Source organism: Lacerta agilis, chromosome 16, assembly GCF_009819535.1.
Source record: "Lacerta agilis isolate rLacAgi1 chromosome 16, rLacAgi1.pri, whole genome shotgun sequence".
Taxonomy (NCBI): Eukaryota; Metazoa; Chordata; class Lepidosauria; order Squamata; family Lacertidae; genus Lacerta; species Lacerta agilis.
Genome location: NC_046327.1, coordinates 21,901,448 through 21,920,565, shown reverse-complemented (window position 1 = coordinate 21,920,565; position 19,118 = coordinate 21,901,448). Strand labels below are relative to the sequence as shown.

Here is a 19,118-nt window from a genome sequence, read left to right as displayed (position 1 = left end):
TTTCAATCGCCCCGCGCCTCCGAATTCGATTGGCGGCCTTCACGTGTCGAGGGCGGGCGGGTGGGCGTGACTTGCCGGAGAGGCCTGCGGGTCTGGCAAACCGGCGCTCGAGGCGCACGCGCGGCCATTTTACCTGACCCGCCTCCTTCGGCACGTCCGGAAGGGGGGTTCCGTGTGGGTGTCGGGGAGGCGAAGCTTCGCTCCTGGCCCGCCTGTCTTGTGTCGTAATAAAAGCTGCTTGAGGGAGAACGAGAGAGAGAAAGAGAGACGTTAGCCCAGAGGGCGGGGTCGCCTCCACAGTCGGCCGCGTAGCCCAGGAGGAGGAGAAGACAGCCGGGTCGCGTGGCGCTGCGCGAGTCAGGCCGTGGCTGGCCGAGAGAAGCGGACGGCGAGGAGGGGGCTGCGGCAGGGAGCGGGCCGGGCTGAGACCCTTCGGGGTCGCCGCGGGCCTGGGTGAGTGGTGCTTTTTTTCTCCTCTCCATAAAAAATAATAAAACGGGGGGGGGCGGAGTAACAGGGGGTCCCTTCGCAGCCGTTTGCTTTCAGCTCCTCGCTGTCCCTCCCTTGGAAAATGCGCTGGGTTTGGTCTCGCTCCGCGCCTGCTCTCCTCGGGCGCCGTCGGGCTTTTTATTTTTATTTTTTATTTTACATTCCCTTTGCTAACGGGCGTAACGTGGGAAACGAGGAGCCCGTGGAAGCCTTTGCGCTGCTCGCCGCCTGTGCGCGTGCATGAATATAGCCCAGGTTCGCCGAGCTGTCATCATATATAGATTCAGTAAATAATAATGCCAGGCCTTTGGTTGATTCGATTTACATCCTATGCCCTTCTTTAAAAAAAGTGTTCTTTTCGGGGGGGGTGCTATTGGGTGGTTGTTTTTATTTTTATCAGGTATTTTGTGGTTTTTATATCTTGATTTTATTCTGTGAACCTCCCTGAGACCCTGGGTATAGGGCGGTATATAAATTTAATAAATGTAACAACAACAACAACAATAATTAATAATTACCACCCAATGTCATCATCACTAATCTAACTTAACACTCAATTATCACTAGAGTGCCTGGTTATCTTGCTGAACTGTTCACATTCTTAAACAGAAATTTATTTAAAACATTTCTATCCTGTTTCTAGGGTGGTATATAAAATAATAATGTGCTAATAAAATTATTCTGTATTGGTCTCTTTTCTCCCCCCCCCCGCCACCCTCCAGCCCTGATGTTGCTTGGGGAGTCTATGGGCTCTCTCTTTCTCCATCTCCTTCACATACACACCTTTAACCCTTCCCCCCTACTATCTCTGACTTTATTTTCTGGCTTGTCATGGATAGTCTTGATATCTGCTTCCCTGGGTTGCTGTTGCTTATAATCTAAACTCTGAATGTCAGCATCTAGTGCCATACGCCTGATGAATGACATTAGTCTGAAATGAATGTATACATGAAGGCCTGAAGTGGGGGGGAGACCTGGAACAATGAAGAAATACCTGTCCCCGCCCCTGATTTTTCTGTTGTTTTTCTTTTCTGATTTATTTAATTAAAAAAAATCACACAGTACACCGCTTATTGTTGAAAACATCAACAAATGATAATTATATCGTTTTATCTGTTTACTTGCTGTTTTCAAAAGCAAGTTTGGGGGAGGGGCTGGAAAAATGGGGAAAACTGATGGTGGTTTTTTCCTTTCAGTTTTTTCTCTTCCCCCCCCTTCCCCGCCCCCCTTCCCCCATTTGTGTCCTCCAGTGAGTGCTGAAATCTCATTTGGTGAACTGCTTCAACACCAGCTGGTGTATCTCTCATTTCTTGGGTAGTTTTGCAAACCCATCAGGACTTCATATCAATAAAAACGACAAAAGAGGCTTTAAAGTCAAACTATGGAGGCATATGCCATTTAAAAATGTTTGGACTTTTAAGTGACACAAGATGTTTTGTTTTTGCTGCCATGGGCTAACATGTTGGAATTTACTTTATGGGTGCTCACTTTAAACTTCTAAAAAGACGCAGTAGGGTGTTGAATACAGTTTAGTGTTGTGTGAATGAGCTTTGGGCTTGTGAGCAATGCTCTGGTGTGGCGAATGCAAATGAAAGCGTTTGCTTAGCTTTAAGATGAGTACAGTTACTGCTTATATCCAAACCCAGACAATGTGCTGTTAGTCAAACTATGGTTTAGTGGGAAAGCCAACTTCACACCATGGTTTATGAAGTTGGCTTGTTTCTCTAAACCATAGCTAAGAATAACCACAGTTCTCAGTACAGGTAGACTCACAATTAACTAGAAGTGAAAGTGAAAGTTTCTGATCATCTCAAGGCTCTTGGGGGGGGGGACGACACACACAAGCCCTAAACAAGCACATAGCCCTAAACCATAGCATTGTGTGTGTGACCCAGATGCAGATATATAAAGTGATCCTAAGCAATTAATTCTAACAAGCTTTCTAAATTCTATTCCTATTTTGATTGATAATAAATAATAGTTGTTAAAATGTGTTCTGTGAGCTTCAAGTAATTATCTAGCAACAGCCTTGCAGGATAGGATAGTATTATCCCCATGTTGAAGATGCAGGGGTAAAGTTGGGACCAAAGTTTCCCTTAAGTACTGTGGACAAACTTCATAAACTCATGTCTTCGCAATTTTCCTATAGTATGAAATCAAAACTTTTAAAGAATTTGGTACATAATGGGCATTTTCATGTTTTAGGTCTTGAGTGACAAGGCTTTTCAGGGTGGGCCAGCTAGACCAGCTGACGTGCATATGAATCACCTATGCCAGATGAATTGGGAAGGATATAAATGTTACATTCTTTCATATTTTACAACACTTTAAAAAAAAAAAAACAACTGAGGAAGCTGCTCTTGGGAGATCTGTACTATATCTGTGCTCTTTTAAAACAAATAAATGACAGCATTTGTTTTTGACAAAATAGTCAGACATTTGTGCAGGGGGGGCAGCTTTTTTTTATTTGGAGATTACTTGACATGGTCATTTGGCCCCTATAGGCTTTACCTTGTGATGGTAAACCCAGATTCTACCTATTTTTTTCCAGTTGACTGCTTATAGCTACAGCGGTAGGCACAACGGAACGTGGGCAGCATAGAAACAAATCATGAGCCTTGTTTGGACAACACAACAAGCCAGATTCTGGCTTGTTTAATCCATGACAGCGGAGAAGCACTCCAAGAACTCCTGGACAGCATAAACTAATATGCTGCTCATTCACATTAAACCATGGTTTATGGTGATATGCAAACTGGGCCAATAAAACTTGATTAACAAAATGTCTTTACTGAATATGCTGTACCTTCTAACTGTATATTTTACTTGGTTGCCTTAAAGGAATTTTAAGAAGGAATTGTTTGGAATTAGTAGGAAGCCTTTTAAGAACAGCAAGAATAGCTACAGCCACTTAAACGATAGGCTACCCAGCATACTAATATTAAAGGAATGGATTCATAAATAAACATACTCATTTGCAGGAAGGTAGATTAAGCAGCATATCTTTGATACGTTCGGTCAGGGCAAGTATTTTCACTTATCTCACAGAGCAATGCTCCTTTTCCTCCCCTTTGCACTGTTTCGGGAGTTCTCCTTCCCCTCAAGCCAATTTTGGGAGGCAGGATGCCCTGTTGCACAAGTGAAGTTTTTGCTGACAGGACTCATTAGTGGAATCCCAACCACCAGGCTCCACATCCCTGGTTTAGGAGGTTAAGGGTGGTTCCACTCAGTTTGTTCATAAAAGCAACATGGTGATGTGTTACGAATACAGGTGTCACACCTCAAGCAATAAGTCACCTATTTCCTGTGTCACTTATCCCTTTGTGGGGGGGGGGATGTTGAGCTCTTCTAGGCTTGTATACCTAAACTGAGATACCCTGTGCCAAAACTGTACTTTGGAAAATGGAACATTAATAGATCTGTGAATTTGTCTCCTCTTGAGTTAGCATACATTTTGCAATTTTTTACTGCATTATATTTGCCAAGCTTGTTGGTTGAAATTCTAAGAAGCTGCTGATGCTATTATGTAAATATAGTTCTTCTTACAGAGAACTGACATTTTTATCATTCCTTTCGTTCAAGTAACTGGCTCATACATGAGTTATCCCATATTGTCCTCTCAACAACTTTGTAAGTTATCCTAGTCTTACAGAATATCGGTGCCCAAGGAATGTCGCAGTGCAGGTGAGGATTTGAACTGAGGCATCTGTAGTTAAGTTGTCAGTCACTACTGCTGGTTGTGTTGCACTTTGATGCCAATAACTGGCAAGGCATTTGCTCATCCGATGTGGAATGCTTGTTGGGTTAGCAACCAAACAGCTTTTTGGCTTTGCTGTAGCAAGTGGCTTTTTCAGAATCATGGAATCACTGCTTTCTTCGTTTGTGTTGGTTATTGAATCTCAAATGCTGAACACAATGGTACTGGATTTTTGCTTATTAATGGAAGAGGTAAAAAAAATTGCTGGCTTGCATCTTAAATTCTAATGACATTGCTTTTCTGTTACAGGTGAAAATGCAGGAAGCGGATTTAGTTGCAAAAATGCTCCGAGCTGTTCTACAATCCCATAAACATGGAGTACCTTTTTCCCGTTTGCAAGCAGAATATAAATCATTAACTGGAGACTTGATTCCCTTTAGGCAGCTGGGACATTCTAATTTAGAAGGATATATAAAAAGCATCCCTGGAGTTGTTAGGGTTGAAATTAGTAAAGCTGGTGAGGTAAGAAATGCATACAGTGCTTCATAATTGTGTGTGTGTGTATGTGTATTTTGGCTGTAAAATGTCATAGAATAGTAGAGATGAAAGTGACCCCGAGGGTCATCTGGTCCAACTCCCTGCAATGCAGGAATCCTGACCACAGCCATCCCTGGATGGGCTCAAACCACCAACCTTCTGGTTAATAGTCGCACTGACCATTGCGCTACCAGACGAAAGATTAATGTTGCTGTAGGGCCTCTTGCTTCTTTACATTGATTGTGCTACAAATCAAATAATGCTTCACCCAGAGAAAATTTAATTTGGTTATGTTCATTATAGTGCACAGTTGAATGTAATTTCTTTAACTAAACACCCCCTCTGGATGATGGGAGTTGAAATTAATGAGAGTTCATTAGCATTTGGAGGACCACAAGTTCCCCACCCCACAGCGCTACAGCATTTTCACCTGAAGATCTGTGTGTCACACTCATGACAGCACCTCCTCTACAAGCAAAATGTACAAGTTCAGCATTTGAAGGGAAGGGCACTAAAGAGACATCCTTCTTAAACAGACTAGGTATCGATTCTTAAACAGACTAGGGAGCCAAAGACTGAAAACAGTGTCCAAATAGCCATCGTCTTATCACAAATTTTGATTAGTGAGTGGGGAAAATCAAAATCTGCGTTAGAATGAATTGCAAAGCTTTGTAGGACTTTAGCTTTCAGGTGGCATGGCAAAGTCATATGCTTTATAGTGTGTAGCTGACCCATATCTCTTACGCCCTGGTCATTGGCATTGGGTACGCTATTATTGCACCTTCCCAAATTAATGCTGTAGCAGTGGGGTGGGGAACATGTGGTCCTCCAAATGTTAATGAACTCTCAACTCCCATCATCCCTGTCAATTGGCCATGCTGGCTAAGGGTGATGGGAGTCTCAACCACATTTGGAGGACTACAGGTTCCCCACACCTGCTTTAGCACCTTCTAAGCTTCATGCAGAGAGTCTGAGGTGGCTTTCAGTGAGCAAGTACCTCCCATAAAAGTCATTGGTAAATTTGGTTCTCCATTTTTGGTTTCCTCTTTCCTTGATCAGGTGACCTGTCGTGCAGTCATTTGCCAGGAGACTGCACAGATTGCTCAGCTTGTTGCCTGCCAGAGAACTTCCCAAAAGAAAACGGGTCGGCAAGTGAACTGCAGCATGAGGCTGAAAAGAACAGCTCCATTTGCCTCAGTTGGTAAGTTTGTCAGCTGCAAAACACCACGTGGGTATATGCTGAATTAATCAACTTCAAACTAATCACTTGCAGAGCTTCTCTATTGTTGTGATTCTGCTGACTGAAATAAACTACTTATACTCTTGAACAGCCATGTTACAGGGCAGTCTGGCTGACTATTCATGTGTGTCTTGCAACTGCACATAAGAAAACTAATATTGGAAAGAAAAGTAGGGACATAATTTTTTACTGCAGAAAGACAATAGCATATACTGCTTTTTACTGTTCTCAACAAGTTTAATTGACCCTAACAACTCTGTAAGTTGGCTGTTATTAACAACCCCCTGTTTTTGAGTGGTGGGGTCTGAATTACTTTTACCCCCCCCCCCCCCAAAAAAGACTATATTGCATGAGCAAACATAAAACTAATATGCTGCTTTATACATTGTCACTCTGGCTTAGTTATCTTTTGCAGCTTTTTGGTAAACTTAAGAATTTATGTTGAAGTGCCCCAAACCATAGATAATCTGAAAATGAGAGCTGACATTTTGTGTCTTGCATCATTGTATTGCAGGCAAGCCAAAGGGTACTCTGAGGAAGCCAGGATTCATGCATTTCACAGATGAAAGCAGGAGACCTGCACTCCCACTGCTGAGAAGCAAAGGAAGCATGAGCTCTGCACCATATCCTCTGACTCTAGAATTTGGGACCCCTCTGCCAAAAGAAGTCTTAAATCAAGGACACATGACTGTGACAAACAGGTTAGAGTTCCTCTTGTTGGAAAACTTACTGGGTATAAACCAGCTGATATACTTGACACCGCTCTAGAATCTCATATGTTCAGGGAGGAAACGACCTTCTGATTGTATAGAAAACTGTCCTAAACAAAACATACACTGAAAATACTATAGCACTATTTGAGAAAGGCAAGCACTCTTTTTGCCTTTCAACCTTGGGTTTGCTGCTCTTTATTTAAATTTCCCATTTCTTTAAATCAATTTTTAAAAAATAATAATAAATCGACATAAAATACAGTGAAAGTCAAACTGGCCCATTTCTTGTGCTTTTAACTGCTGCCTTATAGAAACTGCAAGGGTAGGAAATGGAAAGGGGAAAGTGTGTCCAACAATTTTGTAACGTTGTGTAAATCTTGAGAGATTTTGGTGGGGTGAGGGGATGCATGCAGAATTGTGTCTGAGCATAGTAGCCTGTTTAAAATGGTTATGACTAATTACATCACTGCAAAAATCCTAGATACAATATTCTTAGTATTATCAATTATTTACACACCACATTTTCTACACATTTATACTCGGAGTGGTTAGTCATGTAGCAAGGTTATATCATGTGCATCTGTGTGTGCGCGCGCGCCCACACACACACACTTAGTATTTACTAAACAAACATCCATAGGACCTTTGCACGCTGACTCACCTTTCTCACTTGCCTCATATTCTTCTATGTTCTTCACCAGAGGGAATAAACCAATAAGGCTACACCAATAACAAACCTTCAGTTTTTCATGCCTCCTCTCTCCTGTTCTGCAGTATCTTTTATGTACACACCCTGATGATTTGTTACTGTAACTTTGAGATGAATGGAATGTTAAGACCAAGCCTGTCAGTTTGCTCATTCAGTTAGAGAAGGTTAGGTTCACTCTATGGGTGTTGTACATATTTGAGTGTCTGCTTGTTGATAAAATACCATTTCTAAATTACTACATTGAATATGGAATTCATGCTGAAGACAACACATACTACCAGGAGTGAAATACATGATTGTGGGAAGCTACTGTGAAGTATTTGTGGGGCTCACAAGTTCCATTTTATTTTTTGTTTTTCAAATTGAGTATCTTACGGGGCAGCACTTTCAACTAATATCAAACAATGGAGACATTTGCAACAATTTCATGTTATACACAATATATTTTAAGTTTGTACAGTAGTTTTGATAATGCATTATTTACTTAAAACGGTTTCCCCAAAATTTCAGTTTTTCTCAGGCTGGGGGTTGAGGTAAATTTTGATGGGTTTCAACTTCACATTTTGAAACCTAGGACAGATGTTGAAGCTATTCTTGACAAATCTCCCTGTCTGGAAAAGCCTTACTTGTTAAGGTAATACTGATTGCAGTGTTCCACCTTTGCTGTATTACAGCACTAATTGGGGGAGGGGGACTAGTTCTTGCATCTAAAATACATAGTACTAGTTTACTGAATTTAATGTATGCATTTGCATTAAACCAACTATGTATGTGCAACTTTTACACTTCTTAAGGCCAAATACATGGCTAGGAAGACTGGGATTTTTCATATGTCTTTCCTAAATTATTTGCTAAAACTATTGAATTCATATTCACTGCAGAAAAATTCTACACTTGGGACAGTGATATTTCTCTTCTGCTTTTTTTTTAGCAGGATATTTATGTCTAGATCTACAGTATACATGAGTGAAATGGCCTGTAAAAGTTATTGACGAATTTGGGCATAGACCGATTTAAAATATTGGCAGTAGCCTGTATTGTGTTGTCAGCTGAAACAGTACTGCCCCATTACTGCATCCTTAACAAGAAAGCTGATGGTTTTGATGCTGAAATTCTGCTGATTCAGTATTGTACTTCAGCACCCCCACCCCAGCATCACTAATTATTCCTTTGACTGACTAAAATCCAACTTGGCAAGCTCAGCTGCTGTACCATCACTTCTCTTCATGCATTGTTTGTTGCTGTCATGGGTCATCAAATCATGAGTCAGATAATGTTCTTGCTTGGTCCATCATTTAGTTTATCTGAATTTCGGAATGGTTTGATTGCCTTCATAATCCTCCCTTTGTGTTTGTAATGCACCAGTATAGCACGGCCAGGAAAAGTAGCTCATGAAAACTGCTTGTTAGATTTCACCTCACTTTTCAGGCAAGTATTACATCCCAAAACCTCTTTCGTCAATTTAAAGAGAGAGAGAGAGAGAGGTTTTACATCAGACTTAATAATAATATGGAGGGGAGGGGAGGGGAGGGAGATCAGTTCTTCAAGGTCAGAACAGGGTAGTGACCTATATAAGAGGGCATGCATACCCAGATGGGGCCAGGCTGATCTTCCCTCGCTGCTAGTGTTTGTGGTTGAATGGTGGTTGGTGACTGTTGTGCCTTTGGCTGAGGGATGAGGCCAGAATGTCCCATCACTCCCCACCCCACCCACAAGAATTGACAGTTGGAGCCGAGTATTCTTTCTAGTGGAGAGGAAAGGTGGGAGGCAGGGAGTGTCCTCCGGCTGTTCCTTCTCTGGCCCATAGATGGGACCCCCTTGCTGCGATGTTCTTCTGGCAGGCAAGAAATGTACCGGCTCAGTGGGGCTATGCTCCTCTGCCCGGTCCCAGACTCCCCCGGCTTACCTTTCCTTTCCCTCCGCAGTTCCAGGCCAACTTTCCCCCATTTGCCTGGGGGAGTGTGTTTAATGACCCGAGACTTCTGAATAGGTAACACGTATTCATTGAGATGAAAGGTTTATTAGAACTAGATTCAGTCAGTCAGTCTAGAGTCGTTGTGAATATAGAGGTGAGAAGGAATAATGGGGTGGAGCAGCTGTGGGTGGAGCTTTGTTAGGTATGCACTATTATGACATGAAACATGGAGTGGTTGCTTGACCTTGATTCCCCAGTTAATTCCTCCGTGATCAGGCTTTATTGTTGCATACTCCACAAAACGAGTGGTCTTGACCATGTGGGATATACCGTATTTTCCCGTGTATTAGACTAGGGTTCCCCCCCCAAAAAAAATAGGTTTAAAATTGGGAGTTGTCTTATACACGGGTAGTGCTGAGGGGTGTTTTCTTAATCTGGAATCCCCCCAAATAGGGGGCGTCTTATACATGGGGGCGTCTTATGCACGGAAAAATACAGGATGTTTGAATGCTCTCCCGCAAAATGTCCTAGCAAGCAGATTTAAAACAAGTAGGAAAGGGACGGTTCAAATCATTGTTATACAGCAAGTTTCCTGTGGATATGGCCCATGTATTTCTTAAACAATGTTGCAAATTTGACCACTAAGCCATGTTACAAGTCAGTAGAAGCAATTTATACTCTTGTTTCATTCTTTTCATTCTTTTTTACCCAGGCCTTACACCATCTCGTTACACTATATGCCGTATTTTCCGGCATATGACGACCCCCAAATTTTCCAGTTAAAATATAAAGTTTGAGATATACTTGACCGCAGATTCTCCACCCGGCGTATAAGACAACCCCCGACTTTTGACAAGATTTTTTCCTGGATGAAAAAGTAGTCTTATACGCCAGAATATACAGTATATGTTTTCCATGTACTTTTTTACTCATGGGAAGTTCTTGTTTAAAATGCCCCCTTTAGGTATTTTTTTTTTTTAAAGACAGGCATGTTGTGAGATTCACTGGACAAAAATAAAAGAATTACAAAGAAAAGACATTTTAACTCGACATATCTGGTAGAAGCCAACCATTCAGCTTAGAGAGTAAAATGTAGCACAACCATATTTATATTCAGGTTATTTAATACTAACCAAGTTATTCTTGAATTTGCCCCATGATACCGTTTAGGGTGAGCTGGACCCACTTTCCGTGCTCCTTGTATGAGGAAGCCTGGGAGCCTCAAATGAAGTATTGGCAGCATTAGGCTTCCAAAAAGAAAAGGAGTCCCTATTGCTCCCTAAGAAAAATGCAAAAATTGAGTTGGATTTTTATTAGCCCTAGCCAAAATAGATTCCCTAGAAGTCTTAAACTCTGTGTTTAAGCAAAGCAATGAAATGCTGACGCTGTTTAAGTTGCAGTGAGCAGTCCTAAAATGTCATGTAAAGGGAGATATCTCCTAGTAGATTGTAATCTAATTAAGTCTGTTATGTAGGTCTCAGATCGCATTTGGAGCTGCTGTAACAATCACGACTGAACTCCCCTTTTCGAAAACATGAAATCTAGCACTCACCCAGAGAAGGCTGGAGGCTTGACTTGTGGAGGTCAAAAGCCTTTCTTTTTACATTTTAGTTGGCCCTAATAAAGATATTCCCAGCTGTGGAATTCACCTAAATTGAGCCATCTAGTGGTGAGATATGTTTTGTTTGTGAAGGTAATAAATGCCTCTCAAATACAACCTTTCCTGTAGTGGATTTGCTGTGTTAATAGTAGATTATAAACTGTAAAGCAATTTCAGAAATTCTGGGATAAGATGGAATCTCTAGGGAGAGTATCTAGCACTTCTGCTGGTTTCAGTAGGTTTATTCAGTTGATGCTTGTGGATCTTAAGCATTGTATCTGCTATGGGTCTTTTGGAAGGAAATAGCTCAAAAGGACAACTCGACAAAAGCCAGGTATAGAAGTGACTTTTCAACAACTTTGTATGCAAACAGACCTGTTCCAATATGCCTATTTTTAAATCTACAAAATGTGCTGCCAAATTTTGTGGATTTTGCTAGAGAAAGGAGCTGATTTTCAGTTCTGGCTTGCAGAATATATGTGAGTTTGCCATTCATAACAGCTTCACGTAGAGTAAAATGGTTCTCTTTTATTTAATGGGGTGATTGTCCATAAGCTTATCTGTGCAGATACAAGGACATGGCAGTAAGCAGGTGCTTTTACTTATATTGAACATATTAGCTTGTACTTTTGAAAAGTGCAAATCAAATCATTGTAGTTTGCTTTGGGATTTTTAGGCTTGATAGAAGAGCAACACTTCCACCACGATTTCAGAAGGAGCTTCAAGGTCAGCCGCCAAAAAACGTACCTGTGAACTTCAATGGTATGTTACCAGAGGGCCACAAAACCTTGATTGCTAAGCCAAGCCACACTTTGTGGGTGGTTTTATGTATTTAAACACAACTCCTGGTGAAATCAAATTTTGGTGTTCTAAGATCCTTCATGCCAGCAGTTCCATTGGAAAACAATTCTGCTCTTAATACCTAGTAAGAAAATATATAACTTGGCAGTGTAATGTAGAATGAATAGACACGGATGATCAACCAAGTAAATATTTCCTAAAAGCAGCAACAGTGTCAGTATATACTTCTTAGACTGCTCCTGTGCTCAGTTAGTTAGGAATAAGCTCATTTAAACTTGTGGTTTACTTCTGAGTAAACATGAATAGGATGATGCTGTAAAGCACATTGTTAAGCAAATGCTTAAAAGACTGTCCGGTCAGTTGGAACACAACCTTTGCACTGGTAATTAAAGCCAAAGTATCTTTCCAAAGTATTATGACTGTAAAATGTTTGCTCATTGTGAGCTCCATCAAAAGAGAAAGAGAGAAGACCCTTGCCCAGCCCTGCAATATTAGTTTGCTCACTCACCTTTTTAAGTGGTTGGGTGGTTTCTTTTTCATTTAGTCTAGCTATACTTGCAATATCTCAAATCTCAGTATGAACTGGGATTGAAAATACTTGCAAGCTCAAGTAAAGAGAAATGAAGCTCAAACATATTTCCTACAAACTTGATATTTAGCCTGGTTAGTTTCACTATTGTATCATCATCTTTAGTGCGTTCACTCCAGGGAGAGACTAAGGAAGGAGCCTAAGAGAGCAGGAAAGAACAGTTGCCATGGTGATGGTTGTCAGTATATTTTTTTATGTTAACACGATGCCCAGCATGGAGCACTCTTCCACAGCCATCTTTAGTGTAGTAGTGTCTCAAACATACTGTTGTCTATATGAATATGTTAACAGATTGAAAAATTAAGCCAGTGTTCTAGACTATTTAACATTTGTATATTTTATATTTGTATATTTATAACATTTGTAGCTTTTATATTTAACGTTTAATATTTTAAAAAAGAACGTTTTAAAAAGCTAGCTATTGACTTGGAGGATTCCGGTAAGATTGTCATTACCACCAACCAAAAAGAATAAGCTAGTTGCTGCAAATGTGCTGCTGCTGGACTAGAACAATGGCTTTACCTTGTTTCCTTTTAAAAGAAGAAATGCTGTCTTCCAAAAGTTTGTGTTCTTGCTTTGCAGAAAATGCAAAAGAAACAAGACAACTCGTGCCATTTCAGCCTCCTTATCCTTCAAATACTGATATATATGAGATTCAGAGAAGAATTAAAGAGATTCTAAATCGATACGGCAATGGAATATGTTTATCAAAGTTACCGCATGTGTACAGAGAGGCTTATCAGGAGGACTTAAATACAGCCTTGCTCCCTCAGTTTGAAAACTGGCCTCACGTTTGTGTGGTAGGTGTCAGCTTTTACCACAGTGGATAAGAACTGCTTTAGACAAATCCCATTTCTTGGTTTGAATAATAGTTAAAAAAAAATAAAAAATAAAAATTCAGGTATATACAATATCTCATTAAAAATGGGTCTAACGGCAAATTTTAATTTAATACAAAAAGGGCCTACACAATCCCAACTAAAATATGACTCTTAACATTGAATTAAATGTTGCTTTTCTATGTGAAACCAAGCATGGTGGCCAACTGCTGAGGTTAAGCAATATAAATGATGCTAAGACTGCAATCCTCTATTATCTAGCTGGCCACAAAGGATCTGTGGAAGTTTCCTAGTTAAACAGATGCAAGCTCAAAGACTTCAGTTTTGTGTTAAATCTTAATACAGCCCAGGAAGGCATATAATTCATTTTGGGTGTCTTTCTGACCCCAGTCAAGAAAGCAACTTGGAAGTAACCCATTTTCATTTTTGGCTAATAAGTACTATCCTTGCTTCTGGAAAGTTCTAGACACTGACTTTCCCCCCAGTTGTAGAAATGTTTACTCAGAAGTAAATCTCACTTTATTCTGTGGGATTACATCAAAATGAGTGTGCATAGGATTGCAGCTTTACACTTCAATATTTTTTCATGTGCAAAGAGAAGTAAAATATAACTGCCATGTGAAGACTTTGTGGGTGTAACTACAGGTGTAACTGCCATGTGAAGACTTTGTGGGTTGTATAGCCAAAGGACTTCAGTTGTGTTCCTAGGGTTGTATAAAGGCTTTATTCTGGCCCCATTCAGGCATTAAGTTCACACAATCAGCTGTTGTGTGGAGGGGGAGAGCAGGGCTGCATCCACTGGTTCTAGTGGCCCTACTGACCACACATCAGCTGTGTATATGCAAAATTGTTTTATTTTTAGAATATGTAAAGATGGTTTTCTTGTGTTCAGAAATGTTTTTGCTTTTAAAACCTGTGCTTCTGTGTTTCGTTCTGTGTTTATCTCGTGTTTACCACTTTGACGGCTTTATGCTGTTAATAAAATGGTAAAATCAGCTAAATTTGGCTGTGAACGTTTGCAGAGGGGTGGCTGCTCCTTATGCATAGGAGGCTTCCCCTTGTAGTGTGTCGTCACGATTGTGAAGGGTTGTACTCCACAAGGAAAACCAGTGCAGATAATTTGGACGCCCATGTGGACTTGGGAGGTGGGGGGGGGGGAGAGAGAGCAGAAGTTGTGCTCCTGCTCTCCTGCTCCATGCAATTATTTGTGTGACTTGAATGCCTGAAGTCAGTTTCAGTTGCATGCTAAGTTAATGGTTATAGCCACTCAGTATGGACAGTTGATTTTTAAAAAGTACATTTGGAAAGGAGGCATTAATTGAATAAATCGTGTTATATTTTTTATTTGTTTTTTTAAAAAATGCATCCTTACTTGCTTTTCCAGCATATCTAATGCTGCTCCTGGGAATATGGTAATCCAAAAATAGCACTAGCCTATAATCTGCAGCAGGGGTAGACATTGTGGTGCCTACAGTTATTGTAGACATCTTCTCCCATCAACCCTGGTTGTTTCTGGCCATTGGCAATCCTGACTGTGGCTGATAGGCCTTGTAGTCCGAAAGCTATAAAATCACCCGTGTTGACTACCTTGGATCTACTGGAAGCCAATTTCAGACTGTTCATTTTGAGTGCTTTTCCATTTTGCATGCAATAAAGGTAGATTTCATTTAAAAATGCTAATCAGAATGCATATTTGAACACAGATATGGCTTTCTGCTCTTACATTTGCCATTATACTCTTAAATGGATATCAGAAATGTTATTTATAATTAATGTATCAGCATGTTGACATACCAGCCAGTTTTGGTGGAATGCAGATAAGCTATTTTCTTTCATCAGTCTCTAGCCATACTGAATGGTTCTCAGTTCTCAAAATATGTGAGCATCTTAGCACAAGCCTAAGCACACTTTCACATATTCCAAACATCTGCTCATATACAGTGGTGCCCCGCTAGACGAAAAACTCGCTAGACGAACAGCATTCGTCTAGCAGAAGCTGCCCCGCAAGACGAAAATGTCAATGGGGCTGCTTCGCAAGACGAAATTGTGTTGTTGTTTTTTAGCGCGAAAACCTCCGCGCTCCATTGCCGCTTCGCTAGACGAAAAATTCGCTCTACGAAAAAAAAATCGTCTAGTGGGGCACCACTGTACACCCAAATACATGCAGGTCCCACTTCCCAAACACAATGCATTCCCAGGAAATCTTCATAACTCGCATAATGAGTCCACAATTCCCATTAGTTCCTATGGGAACATTTTAAATTGGGGATTTGTCCAATCTCTCCCTGTGCTCTCTCTCCATGGTTTCTTCCTGAAACAGCTATAGCCAACCAGCAGAAGAGAGACAAAGGAAAATTTTATTTTTCCGATCTCTCCTACTCCTTGATTTGTTCAATCTCCCTCCCCCCCCCTCCCCTGCATGGTTTCTTCCTGAAAATGTCTGCTACTGTCCAGCAAAGCGCAGGCAAGGAAGTGGGCATACTCAGGATGTTCGGATAGCTGAATCTGTGAGTGTATTGCAAGGTTTGGGTATAATTCTTTGTTTGGATAAGTGAATTTTCACATAGTGAGAGGGTGGGTAGCAGGACCTGCATGTAAACATCTGTATGAAAAACAGCAAGCTTTCAGTAATCAAAGATAAGCAAGGTTTGTAAGAGGGACATCTTGAGCAATTGAACAGTGCTTGACCATGAGCCCCACCTACTTTCATAAGGGTGAGATTATTCCTGCTTTAAACTACCTGGAGATCTAAAACTAAATCAAATCCAGCCACAGTTGGAAAAGCACAGTAGAAATGTTTTGCTGTTGAGATCAAACAATCAAACCTGTGCTAAATTTGACATGGTTTTTAGTACAGCTGCAAAAAACAAAGCTGTTTCATGTAGGAGTGAGTGAATGTGATGAGGTGAGAAAACAAAAGTTTAGTCAAAACTGATGGCGGTCAGTGTACTTAGAAGTAAATAGCCCATCTACAGACACGTGTGGAAACCACTTTTGAATTGCCCGCAATGCTCCAATTCAGTAACGTAGCTGTTTTTGTAACCCTCCTGCTTTCTCTCAAAAGACAGAGAAGGTATGTTCTGGTGGCCTTAGGGATATATTCCTCTACCCTGCTACAAAAATACAACCTTTGGCGAAGGGTGTTTCAAGCCAAGAAGGAAGCCTTCAGCCCCCCTTAGTAAGACAGACTGTAGAGACCAAAGCAGATGCGCCCCAGGAGGATTTCAAGCAGAAAATTGCTGCCATCTTGTTAAAATATTCCAATGGCCTTTGGGCGAATGCTCTCCCCAAAGTGTATGAAGACACATACAAAGCACCATTACCTCAGGATATTCTGAAAAGTCTTGACACCCTCTCGGATATATGTTCAGTGGATTACATATCTGGCAACCCCAAAAAGGCCATTCTCTATGCAAAGTCGAAAAAGCACACTGACGAGAACCAGAATGTGACTGACAAAACCCATGCAAATGAAGTTCTAGCGAGACCAGCTGAGCAGCATCCCACCATGATCAAGCACGCATCCCAAGAGGAGTATTCGGAGAACATGACCGTGCCTCCATTAATTATCCCAGCAGAAACATCACCATCTGTGCTGGTGGTAGAACTGAGCTCGACAAATGAAGTTGTTGTCAGGTAAGATTACTGTCCCGGTCTTCCCTAATACTCCTGTAGTAGTGCAATGGGGTCATCTCTTTAACTGTCAGTGCGCCAGCCATTCAGTTGTAGGAGAACAGATTAAGAAAATGAAGAACCTAAATATTCACTCTGATGTTCACTTTAAAAATATGCTGTCGCAGCACCATCTTGTGCATGTCTGCTTAGAACAAAGTCTCATTCAGTGTGTATTGGAGCGCACACTCCATTTGTTATCAACATGTTTAAGCTTAAAATCTCTTAACTTAACCGAGGGAGCCTTTTCTTCATGAAAGAGTGGCCAGAAGCCAGCTTCTGAGGTTAAACATTACAAATGACACATGTATTTAATAGTCCCTTGGTCCAGTAGGAAGTTCATAATAAGTATGAACTTCCTATTGGACCTAGGGACTAGTAAATTTGAGGATGTAGATGACACATTCCTATATTGTGGCAGGATCCTCCACTGAGCCCATAAGAGTACAAGGTTGTGTTCTTGGCACTCTAAAACTATCTAGAATATGTTCAGTTGTGAAATTATTATTTATGACTTTACCAACCAGACATCATGGACAATTTACTTGTTGAATCTTTTTTTATTCAACAACTACCATCTCTTCTCAACATTTATTGGAGCTCAATACCATGCATATTTACTCAAAAGTAAATTCTGCTTTGTTCAGTGGGACTTGTTTCCAAATAAGTGTGTATAGAATTGTATCCTTAGCATTTGAGTAAGTGATTTTGCTTGCTGTCCTCGCGTGCCCACACGCTACCTTGTCAAGATGTAGACAAAGGGTACAAAAAGTATATGCATGTAAGCTCCACGGCCAAAGCATTGTGCATGTAAGTTACATAAAGGCTTTGCTGAGTTGCAATCAAATACGTTTTGATAGAGCAATCAGCTAGTAAGTATGTGAAAGAGCAAGAGCTGCCATTAATTCACTTAATTTGCACTCTCTGCCTTGGCTCTTGTCTTCCAGGAAGAGAGGTGTCTCTTTCGAGGCGTCTGCCACATGCGGTTGATTTGCAGTCTTGTGATGATAGATTGTCATAAGCCACTCTTACCTTGGGACAATTTGGCATACAACTGAAGCACGGCTTCCGATTGGTTGCAAGAGCGTCTTGCACGCAAGCGGAAGCCACGTCGGATGTTTTGGTTCCAAAAAATGTTCGAAAACCAGATCATTTACTTCTGGGTTTTTGGCGTTCGGGAGGTGAAACGTACGATAATGGAGACATTCAGGAACCGAGGTTTGACTGTATCAACAATGGAGTCCATTACATGCCTGTAATGTTGCTTTTGAACACTTGGACAAATTATGAATATTATTCTAAAAAAAAAAACCCAGCAATAACAGAGTTGGTGTAAATATTGGGAATATGTGAAATCTTTCTACTCTTTGCAGTATAAATATTAAGATCAGACTTGCATTGAAATTGAATTTGCCCAAACCTATGCTCTTAGTAGTTCGAAAGCACGTTAAAGTGCAAGTAGATAAATAGGTACCACTCCAGTGGGAAGGTAAACTGCAATTTTGTGCGCTACTCTGGTTTCATCAGAAGTGGCTTAGTCATGCTGATCACATGACCTGGAAAAACTGTCTGTGGACAAACGTCGATTCCCTCGGCCAGTAAGGCAAGATGAGCGCCGCAACCCCAGAGTCGTTCGTGACTGGACTTAACTGTCAGGGATCCTTGACCTTTTTTCTTTTTTAATGCTCTGTTATGTAATTCCATACATTCCTGTTTCAAGAGGCAAGAAAGTTGTAGGATGACACACTTCAGTTTAAGAGGAGATCTAAGGCATTAAAAAAACTCACTTGTGCACAAAAAAGCATGTAAACTATGCCTTGATATCTACACCATGTATATGTATTCCACTGTGTTAAGTGTGCACTCTTAGAATCTAGCCTCCACACAGCCTGCACTAATATGTTTGTACACCCTTTTTGCCTTAAAATTATTTTGGGGTAGAGGGGAGATGTTACATAACGCCTTGATTATGCAAACACTTTTGCACTTGTTGCCACTTTTGTTGTTGTGATTTATACCAACTATCATTTCTGCTTGAAATCCTGTAGGTATGTGGGCAAAGACTATTCTGCTGCCCAGGAATTAATGGAAGAGCAGATGAAGGATTGGTATGGTCGGAACCCCTCAGGTTTGCAGATACAGTCTCCCAAAGTTGGGCAGGTTGTTGCTGTGCCTGCAGTAGAAGATACTTGGCTGCGTGCACAGATTATTTCGACAGAAGGCAATAGGATAAAGGCAAGTGCAGTAGGTTTCTGTAGTAAAATAGTGTTAAAATCAGATGAAAGTGCTGGTCTCGGAAACTAATTAAACACTGCTT

At 40.9% G+C, this 19,118-nt stretch overlaps 1 protein-coding gene across 3 annotated transcripts in view; it reads left to right on the top strand.

The window, feature by feature from the left end:
• Window positions 1-209: 209 nt before the first annotated feature.
• The window catches only part of TDRD7 (tudor domain containing 7), a 33,974-nt gene continuing 15,065 nt past the window's right edge, over window positions 210-19,118 (top strand). Inside the window, exons 1-8 of one of the 3 annotated variants that reach the window (XM_033172793.1) lie at window positions 210-453; window positions 4,496-4,708; window positions 5,783-5,924; window positions 6,478-6,664; window positions 11,577-11,662; window positions 12,873-13,090; window positions 16,194-16,765; window positions 18,850-19,036. In XM_033172793.1, the coding sequence (XP_033028684.1) occupies window positions 4,502-4,708; window positions 5,783-5,924; window positions 6,478-6,664; window positions 11,577-11,662; window positions 12,873-13,090; window positions 16,194-16,765; window positions 18,850-19,036 (1,599 nt within the window). In that variant the 5' untranslated portion in view covers window positions 210-453; window positions 4,496-4,501. Of the gene's footprint in view, window positions 454-3,617; window positions 3,778-4,495; window positions 4,709-5,782; window positions 5,925-6,477; window positions 6,665-11,576; window positions 11,663-12,872; window positions 13,091-16,193; window positions 16,766-18,849; window positions 19,037-19,118 lie in introns of those variants that run through there. The other 2 variants (XM_033172791.1, XM_033172792.1) reach the window with 2 other exon arrangements.